Source organism: Saccopteryx leptura, chromosome 4, assembly GCF_036850995.1.
Source record: "Saccopteryx leptura isolate mSacLep1 chromosome 4, mSacLep1_pri_phased_curated, whole genome shotgun sequence".
Taxonomy (NCBI): Eukaryota; Metazoa; Chordata; class Mammalia; order Chiroptera; family Emballonuridae; genus Saccopteryx; species Saccopteryx leptura.
The window spans coordinates 114,813,822-114,836,206 of record NC_089506.1 but is presented as its reverse complement, the minus strand read 5'-3'; the positions used below and the strand labels follow the sequence as shown (position 1 = coordinate 114,836,206).

Genomic DNA, 22,385 nt, shown 5'->3' with positions numbered 1-22,385 from the left:
TAACTTAAACTGGAGTAGACAACATCTAACACACTTAGCAATAATTTTCGGATTCCTTGCAACAACCGTAAGGAGGAACAAACATAAGTAAAACACTGCATCATATTTTAAAAAATCATTCTAACACATGGGATCATCCAGGAAGCCAACTTGCACATATATATGAAAGAGCAAACTTTCAACCTGCATTTTTAAGACCTCGAGGATTACCAGACATGAATGATCTTCCTCTCATTGCAAGTCAGGGACTTTTGTTTTAGAAGACTCCACCTAGTTCACTAATTGATGCAGGACCGTCGTACACCTGAATTTGCATATTTCAGCGGTAAAAAGACAAGCCGGATTTTTTCAACACCGAAAGAGAACCCACTTTGCCAAGTCTTTAAAAAACGTCAATATGCTTCAAGTAATACCAAAGCTGAGAGATTTCCTCTTGATTTCCAAAACTGTCTAGGTGGCCTGGGTGGGTTCCTGCCGGCAGCAGCCTCCTACCTTTAGTTCCTGTGTCTCTATCCTTGAGGGGGATTAATTAGCCGGGCTGGAGCTGAAGGAGGCTGTCGTGACGAGCCCAGTGGCGATTGGCCGCCAGCCTGCCTGGCCCTGCCTTTATAATTTCCACACGAGTGCATCTGGGCTCTGAGACAAACCGACAGCAGCTTCTTCTGACATAGACACATACGCACACTCACCCCGACACACACACTCAGCACACTTTTCCTCCATCCGATGAACGGTCTTTACACACACAATGATTCCGGGGAAGCGTAAATAAACACGGCAAAAGGGTTGAATTATTTTGACTCCTGGAAGAGCTTTGCTGGGTACCCGCGCAACTTTTGTTTTTCCTAACTGAGAAGGTGATCTTTCCATGCGCCTTTCTCCCGCCAGGATTGTTAAAGGAGGAAGAGAGGCAGAGGCAGTGGGGAGAGCAGTGTTTTCGCTTTAAGAGCGGCAGGGCGCGCCGAGGCACACGGAGGGGAGCGCGGCCGCCCGGATTCCGCGGCTGCGCGGCGGGACTGGGACCGGCGGGAGACTCTCCGAGCGCCGCGCCGTTTCTGCACGGAGTTGGCTCCAGCGCTAGCAGCCGCATTGGATCCCACAGCCTACTGCGAGACTCCGGTGTACAATCCGGATCTCTGCCCCAACATGATTGCGGCCCAGGCCAAGCTAGTGTACCATCTCAACAAGTACTACAACGAGAAATGCCAAGCCAGGAAAGCTGCCATCGCCAAAACCATCCGGGAAGTCTGCAAGGTCGTGTCCGACGTGCTCAAGGAAGTGGAGGTGCAAGAGCCCCGCTTCATCAGCTCCCTCAACGAGATGGACAACCGGTATGAGGGCCTAGAGGTCATCTCCCCCACCGAGTTTGAGGTGGTGCTGTACCTGAATCAGATGGGGGTGTTCAACTTTGTGGACGACGGCTCGCTACCGGGCTGCGCGGTGCTCAAGTTGAGCGACGGGCGCAAGAGAAGCATGTCCCTCTGGGTGGAATTCATTACCGCCTCCGGCTACCTCTCCGCGCGCAAGATCCGATCCAGGTTCCAGACGCTCGTGGCTCAGGCGGTGGACAAATGTAGCTACAGGGACGTGGTCAAGATGGTGGCGGACACCAGCGAAGTGAAACTGCGAATCCGAGACCGGTACGTGGTGCAGATCACCCCGGCGTTTAAATGCACCGGGATCTGGCCGAGGAGTGCTGCCCACTGGCCGCTTCCCCACATCCCCTGGCCGGGACCCAACCGGGTGGCGGAGGTCAAAGCGGAAGGGTTCAATCTCTTGTCCAAGGAGTGCCACTCCCTGGCCGGCAAGCAGAGCTCTGCGGAGAGCGACGCCTGGGTGCTACAGTTCGCCGAGGCGGAGAACAGACTACAGATGGGGGGCTGCAGGAAAAAATGCCTATCCATCCTCAAAACCTTGCGGGACCGCCACCTGGAACTGCCGGGCCAGCCCCTCAACAATTACCACATGAAGACTCTGGTTTCCTACGAGTGTGAAAAGCATCCCCGGGAGTCGGACTGGGACGAGTCCTGCCTGGGCGATCGGCTCAACGGCATTTTGCTGCAACTCATCTCCTGCCTGCAGTGTCGGCGGTGCCCTCACTACTTCTTGCCCAACCTAGACCTGTTTCAAGGCAAACCCCACTCGGCGCTGGAGAACGCCGCCAAACAGACGTGGCGACTGGCGAGAGAGATCCTGACCAACCCGAAAAGTTTGGAAAAACTTTAGGGAACAGTTTCATCAGCAACCAAACGTGATTGCTCTTTTCAGAGTCCTAATTAAGCGTACACTTGTTCGATTCTTAGTTAATATCCCACTTGACAGTTCGATCTCTTCCTTAAAAAGGAATAAGGATACAATGTTTAGGCATCATCTCATCCAACCCTCCAAGGGGAGAAACACAAGTGGGGGAAGCAGTTACATACAGGAAAAGAAAAAACACAAACCCACAAGTATTAAGAGGCTTTTTTACAAAGGATTTCATAACTCCCTTGAAAAGTACACAATTGACACCGGGAAAACGACCGGCTGTAACAAGCAAGACCACAGGGAACACTGCCTGACTATCAAAGGATTATAGCAATCCTGGCGATTTAGGTGCATCTGTCTGTGAGTCAACACGATTTGGATATGCATCTGAAGGAAAGTGTAATGTATATTTTCATTTGTAACAAATAATTGTGATCTCACATTGTCTTTGAAGTGTGGATGTTGGTGTTTTGTGATTTGGTGAACAGAAGTTAAATTACCATTTTTGGATACTTCCGAGACATTTTCCACTAAAAAAAAAAAAAACATTTAAAGGTAGATTTCCTCCTGGAACTTTAATCTGTCTTTGAAAGTGTCTGAACTTTGAAAAGTTTACATTTTGTTTCAAATATTTTGCTTGTTCTATATCTAACATTCCATAAGTATACTTGAAATGTTATTTAATTATATTCAAAGAAATCTGAATTCAGCGTATATAATAACGCTTGAATATCTGAATTATATATTTGAAAAAATGCACTTGAAATACACTGGATAATTACATTTGTGATTTAGATTTTAATTTCTGTTGCTGGTTTTTATTTAATTAGAAGCTAATAAATGAGGTAAAAGTTGTGTCTCGCTTTAAATTGTTTTTCTATAAAAAGATGTAATATTTCATTTTGAAAATTAATCCCACATTAATATTTTAAACATTTTGAGAAGTGTGCTAATGAAATCATTAAAAATAAACCTTACACCATTTTTGAAGAACTACAGAAGATAATAATGCTCTGTTCTCAGTTTCTAACTTATAAGATTGGTTCTTTAATAGACAATTTATATCTACTCATGAAAGCTTGCTCTTTTTGGTTAGTATTCATTTTTTGATGATAAAAGGAAAAAATATCATGACAATAAAAATTGCTGAGTTAAAAATCAGACTAACTCACAGAAAATGAACTTAAAGTCATGATAAAATTTTTGAAATTTGTAAATGATAACTATGCTAATAAAATGAAGATAATTTCTAACCTTTTAATGTAAGACCTTTTTTATGCAGTGTTCAAATAGCCTGAATAAATTAATTAGAAACCCCAAATTATTTTTTACTTCACAGGGCTAATGATAAAAGCATAAAGACAAACTTTAAATTATTTAAAGTCAAATACAACTATATTTACAGTCATTGGTAAAATTTAATTCTTTTGGAGCTAGACGTGAGAGAAGTCATATAACCATCCTTCAGAGAGTATTTTAATAGTCAACAAGTGTGTGAGAAAGTCTAATCACCTATGGCCTTAAGGTTGTTAGTGAATTCAAGTTGGGGTAAATTTTTAAATTTCAATTGCTATTCTACAAATAGCATTTTATAATGCTTTATTTCTATATAAAATTAAATATAAAGAATAAAGTTCTGGATCTAGAGGAGCATAGTTCTTTGACTATTTTAGAATTATTGCCTCTGAAAACTAAAAGAAAATCTTTGTAAAATGATTCTTGAATAATCTATCATGACACTTCTGTTCTTGAATTCTTAACTTCAGAAAATAAGTTTACAAATTGCACAGTAATATAGAAGTTAAAATAATAAAATTGATTGCAGAATAAAGTGTAGAGGTATAGAACTGCCTTAAAACTCAGGTTTTAAAATCTACACAAGATAAAATAAACATATATTGATGCATTTCAAATCCTCCAAATATTTTTTTCTCACATTATACCCACACAAGAATACAAACTTGAAACATCTTAGCACTAGTATACACTATATACACACATTTTAAGTCAGTTTCTTTTCCTCTTAAATGCACATGCAAAACCCATTCTTATTTCAGGAGATGAAAAATGGATGTAATAATGGAGATGAATTTATATCTAAATGGTACCCCCCTTCGTGCAGTTTCCTTACAACCTTTCAATGAATATCAATTTACACTGCAATCTACACTTTTGGAAATTCAAAGTGACCTCAGAAATTTCATAAAACCCTTCCTGGTCTCCGTACAGAGACTGAGATTCTGTACCCCAGGGACTTGGAAGCAATTGGCTTAACTACCAGATCTGCCCAAATGCACACAAAGGTACTCATAAACAGACTGTTAAAATGTTCCTGCTCTGGTAATACAGGACTTAAAATCCTTAATATAGTCTTCAATCCCATAAAAGAAAGCATGTGTTATTTCATTTATTTTCCATGAGAAAAGATGGGAATCTATTCCCCTCCCCCACTGTCATTTAAAAGCCAGCAAAATTGAAAACCATTTCCTGCCACAAAGCAACCGGCACTGTAGCGGAATCACTTTAACTCACTTTTGTGTCGACCTTTTTGAAGGCAGGATCATCCTCATCTACCTCGAAGTAGATTTCTGTCGTGGTGATGGAGAGAGTCCCTTTGGCTACCACCACGGGAGCAATGAGCTGGGCAGGCGTGCTGAGAACCACTGGGCCTGAAAGACAAGGACACCAGAGTCAGGCTGAGTCTCTGTGACCTCTGGCTCCCTCCCAGAAGGGTACCATAGGTTTTTTTTTTAAACATGCACTTAAAAAATGGTGCCTATATTATGCATCAAGCTCCTTTTTGTGAGATAAGGTCTGCTTATCCTATACAATACCTTACAATGAGACCCGAGATATATAATTCTATAAAAAACCCAAGAGATCAGAGAACAGAATAAGTGACCCTTAACAAGCGAGTTTGCAACCTCCTCCTAGAAATACTACAAGGCTGGTGAAGCGCTGTCATTGACCAACTTAAAAGTGCAGAACGGACTCCATAAAGCATAATAAGCCCTAGTGTGCACGAGCACCCTGGCTGACCGAGGCCCTGGGCAGTCAGCAGTGTCCGCAAGAACCCGTCGTTGCGTGGAGCCGCAGCGTCCCCCCCAAGGGCGGACGGCAGGGTGCGAAGCGGTTGGGACGGAAATACATAAATTCTACAGTGCTAAAGGGTTTGCATCTGCAAGGCAATTGATAACGGCACCCCGAGGCGCGCCGCCTACACATACACGCGCACACGCGGGCATTAAATACATATCTGATGTAGGACAAAAAAAAGGGAGATCGTAGCAGTGATATTTCTCACCAAGAATCAGTCAAAAAGTGATGAAATTGTACGACATTTTGCACCGAACAAGTCTCAGGAAAGCGTCCGAAAAGTTCTGTTTCCCAACTTTTGAAACTGGAGGGATCAAGCTGCAGTAAAAGATATTTCTAGACAGTGTGCCTATTAAGATGCTTCCTTCAAACCCCCTCGATCGAGTTAGGGTTGAAAATTACTAATTGCACATATTAGAACATTTAAGTAGGAGGGTGGTCGCTTAGCTGCTCCGGTAAGACCCCCGAAGGGGAGGCGTTCTGCGCTGCCCGGATTTCAGAGACTGCAGACGAGGAAAGCAGAAATACCGTGGGTTCTCCCGTAGCACGGGCGCATTCTAGTCCCTTCCACCCCCTGAACCCCACGCATTAGTCAGTCTCAACAACAGGGAGAGGCGGTAAAGAGGGGGTCGGCGGGAGCGCAGACCCGGCCCTCGGCCGCGGCTTCTCGCCGAGCGCGGCAGGCACGGCCACGCGCGCAGGCCGGGCGGCTGCCGTGCTTCCGGGACCAGTACGCAGGCTGCCGGCAGTGCCGGCACAAAGCCTGCCGCTCCGTTGTCGGGGCCGCCGCGAGGCGTGGGCCCGCTTCCGTCCCGCTTACGGGTGTGGATACCCAAGGAAGCACAGTGTCAGTGTCTGCTTGCGTCCCGACCGTGGCCGTCCGGCCGGACGCAAGCACGCTGAGTTCTGCCGTTTATTGTGTGGCTGTCCCCCCGGAGCCCGCGCGGGGACGCCAGGTCGCCTGGGCCGCTGCGGATCCGCGAGGTTGTTCTTTGCAAAGGGCGAGGCGGTCGATCTGAAGCACCACTTTAAAGGCTCATCAATCTTAATCTAGGTTGCTCAAGTAATTATGCCCGAATCTCTTGTACGATTACAAGTGGATTTGGGTTTCTATTCCCCAGGCCCTCCTTTGTGTTTATTGGAGGGTCTGTGCGCGCGCTCGGCGGCGCCCCGGCCGCCCGCGCCCAGCTCGCGGTCCCCAGCGCCGGGCCACTGCAGCCGCTCCCTTAACTCTTACAGCGCCAGGGCTCCTCGGTCTGCCACTCTCCAGGTTTCCCTCTGAAGACGTCCAGGGCGTTTCCGCTCCACTGGGGCGAGGGGAGAAAGAAGGTGACTGGGTCACATCACAAAGTGTCTTATATATCCCTCACTGGGCCTTGTTAAATAAAACCTTAGGAAAGTCTCATTCTAAATATACAAAGCTTCTAATTTCTGGTTTCATAGAGATTTCTGGCATTTGCAGTGGAAGAGTGGTCAAAAAAAATTTTTAAATGGCGAACTGCCTCTCTTAATAATTCAACATATCCAAACAATTGGAAAAAAATCACGAAACAAATTATGAAAACCATACACACTGATTTACTGAAATATATTATGAATTTCAAGTACAACTGCATAAAATTCTAACGGGGAACACATTTTCACTACATTTCTCTGCGTTTCTGAAAGGACACTGTACTTCCTTTTGCTTTACTCCAATCTTGTTCTATTGAATTGATATTTTCTGGAGCTTTATAAAAAAGGCTTCAAACAGATCCTTTAAGAAAGACACCTCATAAAATACTCAGATTTAATAGTGTGTCATTTTTATCCTTGTCCTTTGGAAATCTCCAATTACAACTTCCAATTCCATAGCAAGTTGAAGGAGCACTGAGTCTTTTTGTTGTAGTCTTCAGGAGGCAAACCAGCCACAGAGAGAACACAGAGTTAATCCACTACAGCAATAGAAAGGGGATTATGCTTTAATCCCTTTTGGGAGAGCATCATGATTTTGGAGATCTGATATTAAAATGTTTACATAAGGCACAATCACAAACCAGCAGACCTTCCTTCTGAAAGGTGTGGCTATTTGAAAGCCACCATCCCTGTGCAAATAAAAATAGTTCAAAAAAGGCAGCATCTCCCATACCACAGCAATGGTGATACAGCAGGTTCTGCTCTAGAAGGCACCTTGTAAAAAACTTAACCTCCTAATCTTGCTTCAGTGAGTTGGAAACTGAAGGTAGATGTATCCATTCCAATCATTACAAGAGCAAGAAAAGGACAATTTAGAATGCCCTCAGCGTGCATGTAAGTAAAGTGATGAATACTAAAGTACTGCTAAACAAATGCATGGGACAAAACCGCCTCGCCTTCTGGATGCCTGCAATAGTTTAAAATTCCACTATCTAAAGAGGTTAATGAAAAAAAAAACCCCATGTAAACGTCATCTATGTTTTAGAATTGGGATTATAATGTTTAAGAAGGAAGGATATGTTTGAAAGAAGTATAGGAGTATTACTTGCCAATTATTTAAATGTTAATTTAAAATCTGAACTAGAACAAAGATCAGTTCCCAAACATACATGAAAAGAATCTTTAGAAGAATAAATTCTCTTAGAGGCATACAATCTTTAATCAGTTGAGATGGTAAATTTAGAGTAGAAAAAAAACATGTTTTATCTTTGAAAAGATAACTATTTATCAAATGTATTTTAAAGCAAAATGATAAAAGAAACTTGTGGGTTTGCATTTACTGAAAACACAATTCTAAGTCTAGATATGTTAAGTTCTTAATAGAACTTTATAGTTTACAAAGTTTCTTTACATAAACTGTCAGTAGTTCAACAGTCACAACTTGGAGCTATGATGTGTCAACACCCTTTTGCTAAAGACCACAAGGACTTGTCTCTAGTTGAAAAAATTGAGTTTACTGCTTATTAGAATGAGGGACAATAAGAAATGGGGCGGCCTAGTAAGAGGGTATTGGAAGGACTTTCTGTGGGCTTTGGTTAAATGATACTGTGAAGGATGCCGGACTTGACTCTGGATTGGGCTCTGTCAGGAAGCAGGGTTTATTCTATGACTGGGTATCTTAATAAGTCTATTTTTAAAATCTTATCTAAAGGGAGGGAGGACTAGATCGAGGCTAATGCTGCAACTGGCAAAGCAGCAGCAGGCACTCATACAATTAGCTGGAGAGGGGATGCTGGTATTTCGGTGTATGCAGGGTGACCTTGTTCTTGTCTGTGCTTAGACAAAACCATAAAGCTGGGTTTTTTTGCCTCACATCATCACGTGACCTTGTCTGATGTTGGTGTTCAGTGAGGGTATGTCCAAAGGGACAATACCAGATCCAGCCCAGCTCCCAGCAGTACCGAAGCCTCCTCTTAAGGGTCAAGCCTCTTTCCAGAGGTCCGGCTGCATCCTTTTTCTCAGATACCGGAATTCATTATTTGGGGAGGGTCAAGAGCATTCAAGCAATTAAAAAGCAATTAATGGCAGTTAGTTTTTCAAAGTTAGATTTACAAGTTCCAAAATAAACTGCAAAAAGAATATACTTATATAGGGACAAAGAGTTGAAAGTTAATTAAAATTGGCATCGTAGTTGATAACTTTAACTTGGCAAAAAAATAAGAGTGTACGTGAAATTACAATGTATTTTAGAATCACTTGAATATTTTCTAAACTTGGTTTAATATTAGTAAAAGTTTTATTACCTATATGTATTTTCTGCACTCTCAATTACTTTGAAACCACATATTCAATTTGTTTTTGGAACATGTAAAAAAAACCTTTTATTTTAGGAAATAAACATGGGATAATCTTTGTAAAATTGTTGAACTTAAAATTCTTACATTATTTAGAAGAAATAACACTGGAAATCCTTTATTTTTAGTGCAAAAGAATATATTCCTCCAAAATGACAAAAATATAAGGAAGTAAATTTTTTCAATTATTTCTATTATGTGATAAAATTTGTAGGAAAACAACTCACAGCCTAAGTATCTGAACATACCGAAAATATTTATCATTGCTTTGGATTTATATTATTTTCCCCATAGAATTAAATAATTACAATGCTTCAATCTCAAAATAACTTAAATTACTGAAGAAATAAGAAAGTTGTAACTTTGTTTTAGAATCTCAGGGAAACTTTATTAGGCATTAAGAAAACAGACAAGTTTGTGTTTGTGCCTGGGAAAAGGGAACTTAGGGCAAAAACATTGCAGACAGTCTTCAATGGCTATCACCCAGGAGAGTTCCCTTGGTTTCAGGCATTTGAAAAGCCTCAAGAAAAAGGAAACTATAGTAATACAACCTCCAGACTGTCACTCTGTTCTTACATGCAGACTTCTGATAGTGGTCCAAGTATATTAGAACAATGATCCTTGGAATTTTCAAAAGCTTTTCTTTTTTGAAAATATTTATAGAACAATTTTGTTTAAACTAGGAAAATATAACCCGAACAACTGATAGAATACATACCTCAGAAGTTATGAATTTAGTCAGTATTGTCTCCTCCCTCCCAATTTTGCACACACACCCAAAGCTATTATAAACACTCTATAAACCCAAATTTGATACTACAAAGCTCACCATGCTGCAGTAATGGCCTCTTTGTGCCCTCTAGTGACTTCTTAAACCTAATCAATCCTTAGATTGAGATTAACAATAAGCAATCATGCCCAGAGTGCACTGGTTTCCTTAGATTAGTCCTGTACAAAATGAGACAGGTGTTTAAGAATGCACATTAATATTTTCAGATCTGAGTAAACCAACCTTTGGTAAAACTCAACCTACATTAGTCTAAAACAAAACAGGAAGAATGGAGCCTTTCTAGGAAGAACTGAAGACTTCATTTTCAAAAAATATCTGTTAATCATGGTAGAACATTTATTTTTGCACTGTCTAAAATTACATCTTATTTACTGTTTATAATAAATTTTAAAAAGTACTCAGAGACAATCTGATAGGTTCTAACTTTAACCTACCATTTATGATTTTTAATTTATTTGCATAATAAACCAACAAAAATTGTTAAACTTAAAATCCTTAAATTATTAAGAAGAAATAACACTGGAAATCCTTTATTTTTAGTGCAAAAGAATGTCTTCCCTCCAGAATAAAAAGCAGTTGCGTATTCCACAGCCAATGAATGACTCTGTAAAAGAAAAAGCTTACAAAGCATGTATACTATAAGCAAAATATCAGAGTTATTTTCTAGCACAAAAACATACTAAAAAAGAAAAGACAGTTTTAATGTTCATTGTAATCATTTGCTTTGCCTTTTCATTCAATAGGTGAGCCAGCTGACATTTGTGTTTCTAGTTATATCATATTTAGTTCAACATATGGAAAACATTTTTTACTTTCTGGGAGAGTATTGACTCTTTTATGGCACTAGGATATCAGTTAATGATGGAGAAGAGTAAATTCCTACTAGAGTAGATGAGTGAATAAACCCGAGGTGATGATTTAAATCTATCGGATGAGGACTCGGTCTCTGCAGCCCTTGGACAAAGTGCCTTTAGGTTTCCACAGTTTTCTGGGCACGTCTTTATTGTATGACTTCTAATATACTGAATATATGTGCTTAGGAGTCTGTTGCTCCTGGCTGGCATGAGCTGCTTGAAGACAGAGGTATTAACTTCTTCATCTGACAAAGTATCTGTCACAGAGCATGCAATCTGTGTCTATGGGATGGAATACAGAAGATCACATACACCATTGTTGTATGTGTCATAGTAAAAAGGTTGCTTAGAATAACAGATTACATGTTTTATGTTTTTATGGAATTGATTTTAAATTGTTCTTTAAAAATATGAAAGATACTGCATTTTAGAGAAAGCATATATTTAAGAATCTGCTGCAAACCAATGAGAGTTATAACATAATTGGCCACTTCAGCTGTGTCTCTCATGCATTCTATATTTTTAAATAGCATAATTTCATAACTGTCATATTTTACCTAGTATGTGAGTTGTTTCCTATTTGTAAATTAAATGCTGAGACATAGTTAACTCAGCATTCATTCATTCATTCATTCATGTAGTCAACAAAAAAAGATGCACCATTTTGGGCACTCTGAGAGAATGCAGTAACGTATAAGATGTGAGTTTACCCACAAGAAGTTTATACTACAGAGTAAACATTAAGGCAGGCAGGAACAATTTTGACATAAGGGCGAGAGGGGTTAGCTAAGTATTGTTAAAGCACTTATGAGATAGGTACTGCTGTTTCTATTTTACAGATAAGAAAATGAGACTGAAGGAAGTAATTCAGGGAAGGTCATACAACTAGGAAGTGGTAGAGACAGGATTCAAACCTGTTGCTATCTGAGTTCAAAGCCAGGGCATTTAACTGTTATGTATATGGCCTCCCCCAAGAGAGGGGCAGAAAAAAAATTACATTCACAAACTGTGATGATTTCCAGCCCTTTCTTAAGGGGGGGGGGGCAGGGTGTAGTTAGGACTGGATGAGGCAGTGACATCTGAAGTGAACTGTGATGGATGAGCAGGGTTAGCCTGGGGCGGGGTGAGGGCGCAGAGCATCACAGGTGGGGAGAGCGTGAACAGGAGAAAATTCGACTGGCCAGTGATTAGGGTATAAAGGGGAGCAGTGAGACAACACTGAAAAAACACACTGAGCCTTGAGTGTCAGACTTTTTAGGTTAAGGAAACAAAGATTAAAGCTCAGGTGTCATAGTGTAGAACAGCAGTGTTTATCCTTTTTTCAGTCACATATCTCTGAGAAGATGATTAAATACAATATATGGCCCCTTCCTGGAAAAAAACCATAAACATTTGTCCATCTGACTGAATAATTAATGAAGTATTCATATTTTGGAGAAAAAATGAAATTTTGTCATTTATCTTGATGCCTTCCTCGTCTAAAGATTTTCCTGCCTCTGCATTTATAAATTTTTTCCAGTTTCAGAAAATATATCTTTCATCCTGATCAAACCAGTTGTTCTTTCCCCTGGGATCTCGTCCTCCTGTCCCGCCCCTTCCAGCTCCCGCTGACCTCTGTCTCTCGCCTTCTCTGTTAGGCTTCTGGACGTAGCTTTGTCCTTAGTTCCTCACTCCTGTACACTCCTTTTGCCTCATCCTCTGCTTAGGCCGTGGTATTAGAAGTGCTCATATTAATTTATAAATTAGAGACTTGAAAAAGTCTATCCAATTAAAAAACAACCCATGTGACATTTTATATTTTAACCCAGAATTGTCCAAGCTCATTGAACTATACATTTTCCCTATATTAACTTTATTTCAAAACCTGTGTTTCCAAGGAATATCAGTTTGAGAAACGCTAAACCAAAGCTCCTTGGCTGCCATCCTCTCCGGTTCCCCTTCGGCCTGGCTTCCACTGTAGGGCCCTTGACGGGCTCTCTGTTGGTTGCTGCCATGTCAGCCTTGTTCCACAGGGGATCTGACTTGGCCTACTGCTCTTCTCTTTATATATTCTCACTCTCCTCAGGTGATCTCCGCATTTTTAATTATGAATTCCATGGCAAACTTGGTTCTCAAAGTTCAAACCTTTATTATCCATTTGAAAATGTGGGGTATCCAACAGAACAATCTTCATTCCTCTCTTCCCTAAAAACACGTTTTTTTTCCACATTCCCAAACACACTTAATAGCTTCTTATATCATTCTTCTCCCAGACCAAATTTCCCTCGTTCTCACTCGCCACAGCTAGTCAATTATCAGCACCGCTCACATAGTACCTTCTCAGTGTCTTTGTAGCTGTCTCTTTCTCCTCCCTCCTGTCACCACCAACTTAGTACAGACTCTCTTCACCTCTAAAAGGTTTGGACAATAGCCTTTTACTCCAAATCTGGGGCGGGGTGAGGGCCTTTTATATATTTTCAAATATATAAAAATTGGATCTTATCATTGCCTGACTTTATATCACTGTCTTGCCATAGCCTTCAGGATAAAAATCCAGATTCCTCCAAGCACATAAAACTTTCAAGTAAATGCCACAGCTTTTATTTCAGGACTCCCTGCCTCATACTTCTACCTGAGTAATTTAGAACAGTAGTTTCACACAGAAGGTGATATTTTAGAAAATGATGTTTTCCACTGCCTGTAACAACTCTAAATCTTTATATTCTTTTACTTATGCTTCCAGACTCAAGATAGGAAAAACTAGAATAGGAGGGCTTTCTGGAATGCCCATGGTGGTCCAGGACCTTGGTTTACATTATCCATGACTTCCTTTGTACATCTAGGTTGTTTTCTCCTCTCCCCATTATCTGTTCTTTCTCTAGACACATAAGTTTAACCACATGTGTCTTCTTTTTTTTAAATAAGAAGAGGGAAGATAAACAGACTCCTTCATATGACACGACTGGGATCCACTCAGCAACTCCAACTGGGGCTAGTGCTCAGACCAACTGAGCTATCCTCAGCACCTGGGGCCGACACTTGAACCAATTGAGCCACAGGCTATGGGAGAAGAAGAGAGAAAGAACGGGTGGAGGGAGGGGGAGATAAGCAGATGGTTGCCTCTCTTGTGTGCCCTGACCAGGGATTGAACCCAGGATGTCCATATGCCGGGCCGATGCTCTATCCACTGAGCTAACCAGCCAGGGCCCCATATGTGTCTTCTTGCTCCACACACCCACTGTTACGTCTTGTGTATGGTATATATTGTCTATATTTGTTTTTCTTGGATAACCACATCTAACCTGAGTCAAGTTAGGATCTTACATCAGAGAATAAGGACCCCACAGGTCCTTCCAGCTGTTATTTTTACTATATGCATTTTTTTTCTATTTCAATCTATTCTTTTCTCTTTTATTTCATTTAAAAATAATGCTGGTACTAACCCATTTAATTGATTTTTTGGGTTGCAACTTGGAATGACCCCCCCCCCAAAAAAAAACAACCCCAAACAAACCACTGATGGCCCTGGCCAGTGTGGTCAGTGGTAGAGCGTCAGCCCAGGGTGTGGATGTCCTGGGTTTGATCGCTGGTCAGGGCACACAGGAGAAGTGACCATCTGCTTCTCTTCCCATCCCTCTCCCCCCTTCACTCTCTCTTCTCCTCCCAAACCAGTGGCTCGGTTGGTTTAAGTGTCAGCGTTAGATGGGGGTTGCTGGGTGGATCTGGGTCTGGGCGCATGTGGGAGTCTATCTCTCTATCTCCCCTCCTCTCACTTAAAAACAAAACAAAACAAAAAACCCACTGATGTAGTAGAATGAACAAGTGCTTCTTATGTGATCATGAACAAAAAACCCTAATGTTTGAACCTCAGTTTTCATATCTTAAAAGGAAGTATATAGTCCCTGTTTCATGGAGTTGTAAAGTTATCAGCCTATAGTATTGTTTTCTCTGCACAAATGTAAATTAAGTCTCCCAGGTTCATATGCCGAGCTCACTTCCCTCTCTATTACTTACCCAACTCATTTCCCCCCAGAAAGATGGTTGCAGAATGGAGACTCATTCTCACAGCCCAACCTTTGAGTCATCATTTACTTTTAAGAAAGTATCAGTGATACCTGATTCTTAGCATCCCTGTTTTGTATACCAATTTAACTGGTATGGCACTGCAACTATACTTAGCTCTTTTACCTGTCAGTGACTTAAAGGAAAAATTTAACGCTTTTGAATTGAAAAAAACAAAACAAAACAACAACACGGTAATCAGTCATCTTCTGATCAATAAAACTATGTAAATATGTATATATATATATATTTTTTTTTTTTTTTTCCTGAAGCTGGAAACGGGGAGAGACAGTCAGACAGACTCCTGCATGTGCCCGACCGGGATCCACCTGGCACGCCCACCAGGGGGCGATGCTCTGCCCACCAGGGGGCGATGCTCTGCCCCTCCGGGGCGTCGCTCTGTTGCGACCAGAGCCACTCTAGCACCTGAGGCAGAGGCTGAGGAGCTATCCTCAGCGCCCGGGCCATCTTTGCTCCAATGGACCCTCCGCTGCGGGAGGGGAAGAGAGAGACAGAGAGGAAGGAGAGGGGGAGGGGTGGAGAAGCAGATGGGCGCTTCTCCTGTGTGCCTTGGCCGGGAATCGAACCCGGGACCTCTGCACGCCAGGCCGATGCTCTACCACTGAGCCAACCGGCCAGGGCCTGTGTAAATATTTTATCTGGAAAAATATATTAACAATATATAGACAGCAAATTCAGCCTGATTTTTCCATATTTTTTTGCTGATAGAAAGTTCTAGACTTCCACTTATTGGACTGATGACTTAAACTGATGGAGCCCACTCTGCTGTGATCATTCCTTCGAAAGTGATCGCCATGGAAACACTTGTCAGAGCGTGGACTGTTTTATTTAAGTTGCTCTTTGTGAGGACTACTATTCTGGCTCCACGGTACCAAGCCACAGGGATGAAATGATTAAATAAATAAAATATTTTTGGTACACAGGAAGACTTCTTTGTCCTTCGGTCTAGCACTTCTCTAAATGTAGTATAAAATCTGTTTTCCCTGAATGTCTGAATTAGTGCCAAAGGTGTGGCAGTCTGTGATGATGATACTCATCTTTCTTCCAACTTGCTCACACCCACAGTTCGGGAGTAAGAAAACAGTTTGCTATCTCAAATTTGTTTCTCTCCAAGTGTGACAAACAAGATGACCCATGTATTTTCAATAAGTGATTAGTATCTGCTTTTATGACTTTTAAAGAGCATCGTCCATGAAAGTTTAGTCCCCTCCATGTAATGTGGAAGAGATATAGTCTATTGATAAATTAGTTGACTTGTTTATTGCCCCCGTTTTTCATGTTGGTAGTAAGTGTAATAATAAATCTGTAGAGGAATAGCTTAATGGGAAACTTTCTATACGGAGGAAAAAGGTAAGATATGAAAATAACTTTCAACTAGAACAGTGTATTAGAAAGCACAGACCTGGTCTTTGTAGTCTGTGAAACACAGCATAACAAAGGATGGCTTATTCTTTTTTATTTCTTTTTGGGACAGAGATAGAGAGAGATAGAGAGACAGCTAGGAACAGACAGGCCGGAAGGGAGAGAGATGAGAAGCATCAATTCTTTGTTGCCGCTCCTTAGTTGTTCATTGATTGCTTTCTGATATGTTCCTTGAACGGGGGGGGGGGGGGCCTAGAGCACAGCAAGTGACCCCTTGCTCAAGCCAGTGATTATAGGATCATGTTTATGATCCCACGCTCAAGCCAGCAACTCTGCGCTCAAGCTGGTGAGCCCTCGTTCAAGCCAGATGAGCCTGCCCTCAAGCCGGTGATTTCGGGGTTTTGAACCTGGGTCTTCTGCATCCCAGTCCGACACTCTATCCACTGCGCCACTGCCTGGTCAGCCAGGATGGCTTATTCTTAAGATTAAAAAAAAAAGATGTAAGAATGTTATATATAATTTGAATCATTGCTCATGTCTAATAAACAGACTGAATGATGTCCTTTTATTATATTTTAAATTAACATAGTTTGGTCAGCAGGGATGCTGTTACAGCTAAGATTACCTTAAAAGTGCTTTTTATAGATTATAGAATCCATGGTTGAAAGAGACATATGTGTTTGGAAATAAGGAAAAATGGATACAGTAAAATATTTGCAGACTCTAAAATGGCCTTGTAGATACTATACAGATAACGGTGACAGGCTAAGAAGGCTAGATAGTCAAGATAAAGCTTTTATTTATTTTTACAACTCTTGGATGGAATTAAAAAATTAAGTTAGAAATTTAAATATTTTAGCTTTTTAAGAAATGGACCTGTGTTTAATGCTGTTTCTCAGAGCTTTGTGGATTCTGTGTTTGAAGCTGAACGTGAATCCTTTGGGTACACTATTTATGACTGGCAGGGCCACTTCCTAATTCAAAGAGAGAAAAAAGACTTATAAAGACTCATAGGCTTTTCAACATCAAATAGCTTTTATTAAACAACATTTTGATGAGTTAAGTGTGAGTGAGTCAGGGACATATGGATTAAATTTCCCTTGAAATACACATGGGTTTAAAAATTAAGGGGAAAATCCTGAGCAAAATGCATTTTAGAGAATCTAGAATGCTTAAAAGACATTTTTCCCCCTGAAATACAAATACCAGGTTGAGTCAATTCTAGTTAGACTCTATCATTAAAACTAAATTAATTTGGAGGAATCTTTTAAAAAATACTAGTTTTATAGGGAAGGCATGCTCACTAACCATATTAGATTGTATTGCGTGAAGTAGTTAGGCTTAAGCAGACAGAATTCGAGAGTTTATCTACAATGCTGAAATACTAAACTTGTTTCATCTTCTGTAGTACTTATTATCTTATTCCATTAAATGATTATAATAAAATATTCCTGTACTTTAGGCTCATATATTTTTTTAAACAACAAATTACTCTGAAAAACTCTTAGATTTTAGGATTCTGTGGTTTCTGTAACTTTATGATAATTTTCTAGAATCTTGAATTCTTCCTCCTTCCTGTATACTCTATATTTTGCTTTTCCCTCCCTTTTGAGCTCAGCTTTTGGTAATGTTCAACTTATGTATAAAAATTTTGTCTCTGAAATCTGGACATTCAAAGTTAGAACTTTGAAGGTCTAAATTATCTATTGGACCATCTTAAGTGTCTATTTTCATTTATTAGGGTAGTATGAACTTTGAAGGTCTAAATTATCTATTGGACCATCTTAAGTGTCTATTTTCATTTATTAGGGTAGTATATCCTGTGCTGGGACTTTCTGGTTATATGAGTCACTGAGAGATGGTGGTAGCTGACCTAATTCTCTTAATGACTTTTTTCCATCAGTCTCTAAATTTCAGAGCTCTATATACTCACTAAATAATCAATACATGTTAATGAGTAAGTGAATTTGTGAATGAAGTTAAATAGAGAGTTAGAGACATAGGAATGGTCAATTGTAAAAATATTCCAAGCAGGCCCTGGCTGGTTAGTTCAGTTGGTTAGAGCAGTGGTCCCTAACCCCCCGGCCATTTGGTACTGGTCCGTGGACCATTTGGTACCGGTCCGCAGAAAAAGAATAAATAATTTACAATATTTCCGTTTTATTTATATTTAAGTCTGAATGATGTTTTATTTTTAAAAAATGACCAGATTCCCTGTTACATCCATCTAAGACTCACTCTTGATGCTTGTCTTGGTCACGTGATACATTTATCACGTCCCACCCTAAAGGCCAGTCCGTGAAAATATTTTGACATTAAACTGGTCCGTGGCCCAAAAAAGGTTGGGGGCCCTGGCCGGTTGGCTCAGTGGTAGAGCATCGGCCTGGCGTGCGGGGGACCCAGGTTCGATTCCCGGCCAGGGCACATAGGAGAAGTGCCCATTTGCTTCTCCACCCCCCCCTCCTTCCTCTCTGTCTCTCTCTTCCCCTTCCGCAGCCAAGGCTCCATTGGAGCAAAGATGCCCGGGCGCTGGGGATGGCTCCTTGGCCTCTGCCTCAGGCGCCAGAGTGGCTCTGGTCGCGACAAAGCGACGCCCCGGAGGGGCAGAGCATCGCCCCCTGGTGGGCGTGCCGGGTGGATCCCGGTTGGGCGCATGCGGGAGTCTGACTGTCTCTCCCCGTTTCCAGCTTCAGAAAAATACAAAAAAAAAAAAAAAAAAAAAAAAAAAGGTTGGGGACCACTGGGTTAGAGCATCGTCACGATATGCTAAGATTGTGGGATCAATTCCCAGTTAGGGTACATACAAAAATCAACCAATGAATGCATAAATCAGTGGAACAACAAATTGATGTTTCTCTCTCTCTCAAATCAATAAAAATTAAAAAAAAATTCTAAGCCACTTAAGTCAATGGACATGAAGGGTAAGTCATGCTGGGAAGATGACTCACTTAGGAGAACCTCTCCTTGATTACACTCTGTTTCTAAGCAAACCTCCTCATTATTTATATATTTTTTCACATTCTTAAATTTACATAATGCATTTTTCTGAGTGTCAGATTCCTGATTTGGGTGAGATAAAGATTATAAATCTACCATTTTTAAAACCCCATATAAAAAAAATCCAACTCATATTCCAGCACTTCTTCCCCATGTTGCTAGTTCCTTATACTAATAACTAATTTTGAAATATTTAAAATCCATTGGTGACAGGATTATAGACTATCTCTTCTGTGTGATACATTATTTTGTGATTAAAAGTCACAGTAGTATCTTGATTTTAAGAGACAGTTAAAAGGATACCATTCACAGAAGATGGGATGAAATACAGATTAGCTTAACTATAGTTGTTCTTAACCTGAAAAAAATCAAGTGATGAGTAGAGTATTTATCTGAAATGCTTCTACTAGTATAAGCAGATGACCTGACAATTGAAGCTCAAAATGTTTTGATTTGTCTTTTGTTTCTGGTATAAATTACCGTGTTTCCTCATGTATAAGATGCACATTTTCCCAAAAAATTTGAGGTCTAAAAACTGGGAGCATCTTATACAGTGGTTATAGATTTTTTTACTTGCATTGCCCATGCTTGTTTTTGCGCTCATTGTTGAAGACAGTGATTCGTCATCAGACACAAGAGTGGACAAGCTAATAGATGAGAGTTTTGACAGTGTGAGGAATTGTATGAATTTTATCATGAATAAAACTTGAGTTCAATAACTTTATGTAATACATTTTTTTTCAAATTTCAGGCCCCAAAATTAAGGTGCATCTTATACATGGTGGCATCTTATACATGGAGAATTATGGTAATTAAATAATTGTCTTAGCTCTCCAGTTTACTTTACCTACATGAACTTAGTCAGTGGAAACTTTTAAGAGCAAGTAATTGTGTTAGAAGATTTCTTCATGGTTCAGAGTTATATCGAATATGGTTACCTTTAAGAAATTTTCAGTCTAAATGGAGAGAGAAAACATATAGAAAATCATCTACAAAGTTTTAAAGTGTTTTAAGAATGGTATAATTAAAATTTTGTGGCATAGTAATAATAAAGAAGGTAATAACCAGTATTGTGAAGAATGTGGAGAAATTGGACCCTCACACACTGTGGACAGGAATATAAAATGATGGAGCCACTTTGGAAAACAGTCAAGAGGTTAATCAAAGGGTAAACATGAAGTTATCATTTGACCTATTGATTTGATGCCTAAGTTTATACTTGAGAAATGAAAATATATGGTTACATACAATGTTGTACATGAATTCATGGCAGCATTAATCACAATAGCCAAAAGGTGAAGACAAACCAAATGTCCAACTAATGAATGAATAAACAAAATGTGGTCTATCCCTATCATAGAATGTTCTTCACTATAAAAAGGACATAAATACTACAACAGGGATAAAACTTGGAAACACTATGGTAAGTAAAAGAAGCCAGACACAAAAGACTACACATTATAATTCCATTTACAAGAAATGTACCAATTAGGCAAATCTATGGAGACACAAAGTACTTTAGTGGTCCCACAGGGCTTGTGGATAGGGACTGGGGAAATTGAGGGAAGCAGCCAAATAGTAGAGGTCTCTTTTTGGGGTTCTAAAATCTTCTGAAATTATTGTAATAGTTGCAAAACTCTGTGAATATATTAAAAATCATTAAATTGTGCATTTTATTTATTTACTTATTTTTTAAGTTAAAGGAGAGGTAATAGAGAGACAGACTCCTGCATGCACCCTGACTGGGATCCACCCAGAAAACCCGTCTGGGGCCGATGCTCAGACCAACTGAGCTATCCTTGGGGCTGGTGCTTGAACCAATCGAGCCACTGGCTGCGAGAGGATAAGAGAGATAGAAGGGGAAAAGGGAGGAGAAGAGAAAAATATAGTTGCTTCTCCCGTGTGCTCTGACTGGGGCTCAAAGCCGGGATGTCTGCACACGGGGCTGATTTTTTTATACTGATTAGCATACTTTTTTCTCTTGAGTTTAACTTGACTATTAGGGAATATTGCATGGTGACAAATGATAATGCATTATCTCCTCATCTGTGTGCCTGTCAGCAAAACAGGGTTGAGTAAAACAGAAAAATGAATTTTGCTAATCAGCAGGCTTAGATTTACTGTTATTATAAAAATGATGGATTCACTCATAAAATGTCTAAAATCTAAGAACAATAGTTACTTTCATATATTTGAAGGTATATTTCTTGCATTAATAATATACAAGCCATATCACTAAGTTGTCATAAAAAGATAATCCTGTAATTTTCATCTCACAGATGGAAAATTGGCGTGTTAGTTTACATATACTTCCACGTACCAAGTATCGGATTATATTGATTTTGTACATATAGTTTATGATCTTCGAAGTCCATTTGAATGTGGACTTACATCTCCTGTGATAGCGAAGTCTTTCTTAAGACTGTTTAGCGCTATCATGCTATTAGAATAAGTTACAAATAAGAAAGTCAATGTTTAACAAATATTAATTTCTGAGACACAGAAAATAATTATCTACACAAGAATTTTTTAGAGCAACACAGAATGTTATATATTTATGTGTTCTGAAACTTCATTGGCAGATGATTTTTTAAACCTAAGAATACTGGTTTGTAATTAACATAAAAAATTAATTTGTATGTGCATTGTCACTATCCTGTCAGGCTAGATTAATAAACAGGCTTCAGCATTTACAGGATGAATACATACGTACCTATGTATTCTATCTATCTCTGTGACCCGATTTCTCCCTTTCATCCCCTACTTTTGAACTACTATACATTCAAAGCTCAGGATCACATGTGTAGACTGCTGTTTTAATATAGGTAGGAAATTGATATTTTAGTACCATTTATAAGATTTTTTTAGACACAAGGATTCTAAAAAAGAGTATGAGTTAGGACCACCTGGCTATGAATGGGATTAGATTTGTGCCAAGATAAATCTATTTGAAATTTATGGAAGTTAGAGGAGTTTGACATAGTAAACTTGCCAAGATTCGATTTTTAAATAATGTATTATTTCAAGCATACTTCCATTGCTTTTTAGATATTTTAACTTAGTTATTTTGAAAAGCTTGTTTATAAGCATAAATTAATGTTAATTAGTTACCATTAGAGGAGAGAAATATAAAGGAGTTATTAGCCTTTATTAGATTTTGCCTCAAGTATTACTGGGCAGATTTTACTACAAGAAACTTCAAGGTACTAGCCAAATTTGTATCAACTA

General features: G+C 39.8%; 2 protein-coding genes across 7 annotated transcripts in view; one reads left to right on the top strand and one right to left on the bottom strand.

The window, feature by feature from the left end:
* The window catches only part of NBEA (neurobeachin), a 739,008-nt gene that overhangs the window by 245,483 nt on the left and 471,140 nt on the right, over window positions 1-22,385 (bottom strand). For 3 of the 6 annotated variants that reach the window (XM_066381029.1, XM_066381023.1, XM_066381024.1), the window contains exon 40: window positions 4,780-4,916. In XM_066381029.1, coding sequence (XP_066237126.1) covers window positions 4,780-4,916 — 137 coding nt within the window. The other 3 variants (XM_066381025.1, XM_066381027.1, XM_066381028.1) reach the window with 3 other exon arrangements.
* Window positions 626-2,753, top strand: MAB21L1 (mab-21 like 1). The gene has a single exon (XM_066381022.1). It carries the CDS (start codon window positions 1,147-1,149, stop codon window positions 2,224-2,226), a length of 1,080 nt encoding a protein of 359 aa, XP_066237119.1. The 5' UTR covers window positions 626-1,146; the 3' UTR covers window positions 2,227-2,753.

Coding starts and splice junctions, on each gene's coding strand:
- MAB21L1 (XM_066381022.1), top strand. CDS start 1,147: ATGATTGCGGCCCAGGCCAAGCTAGTGTACCATCTCAACAAGTACTAC.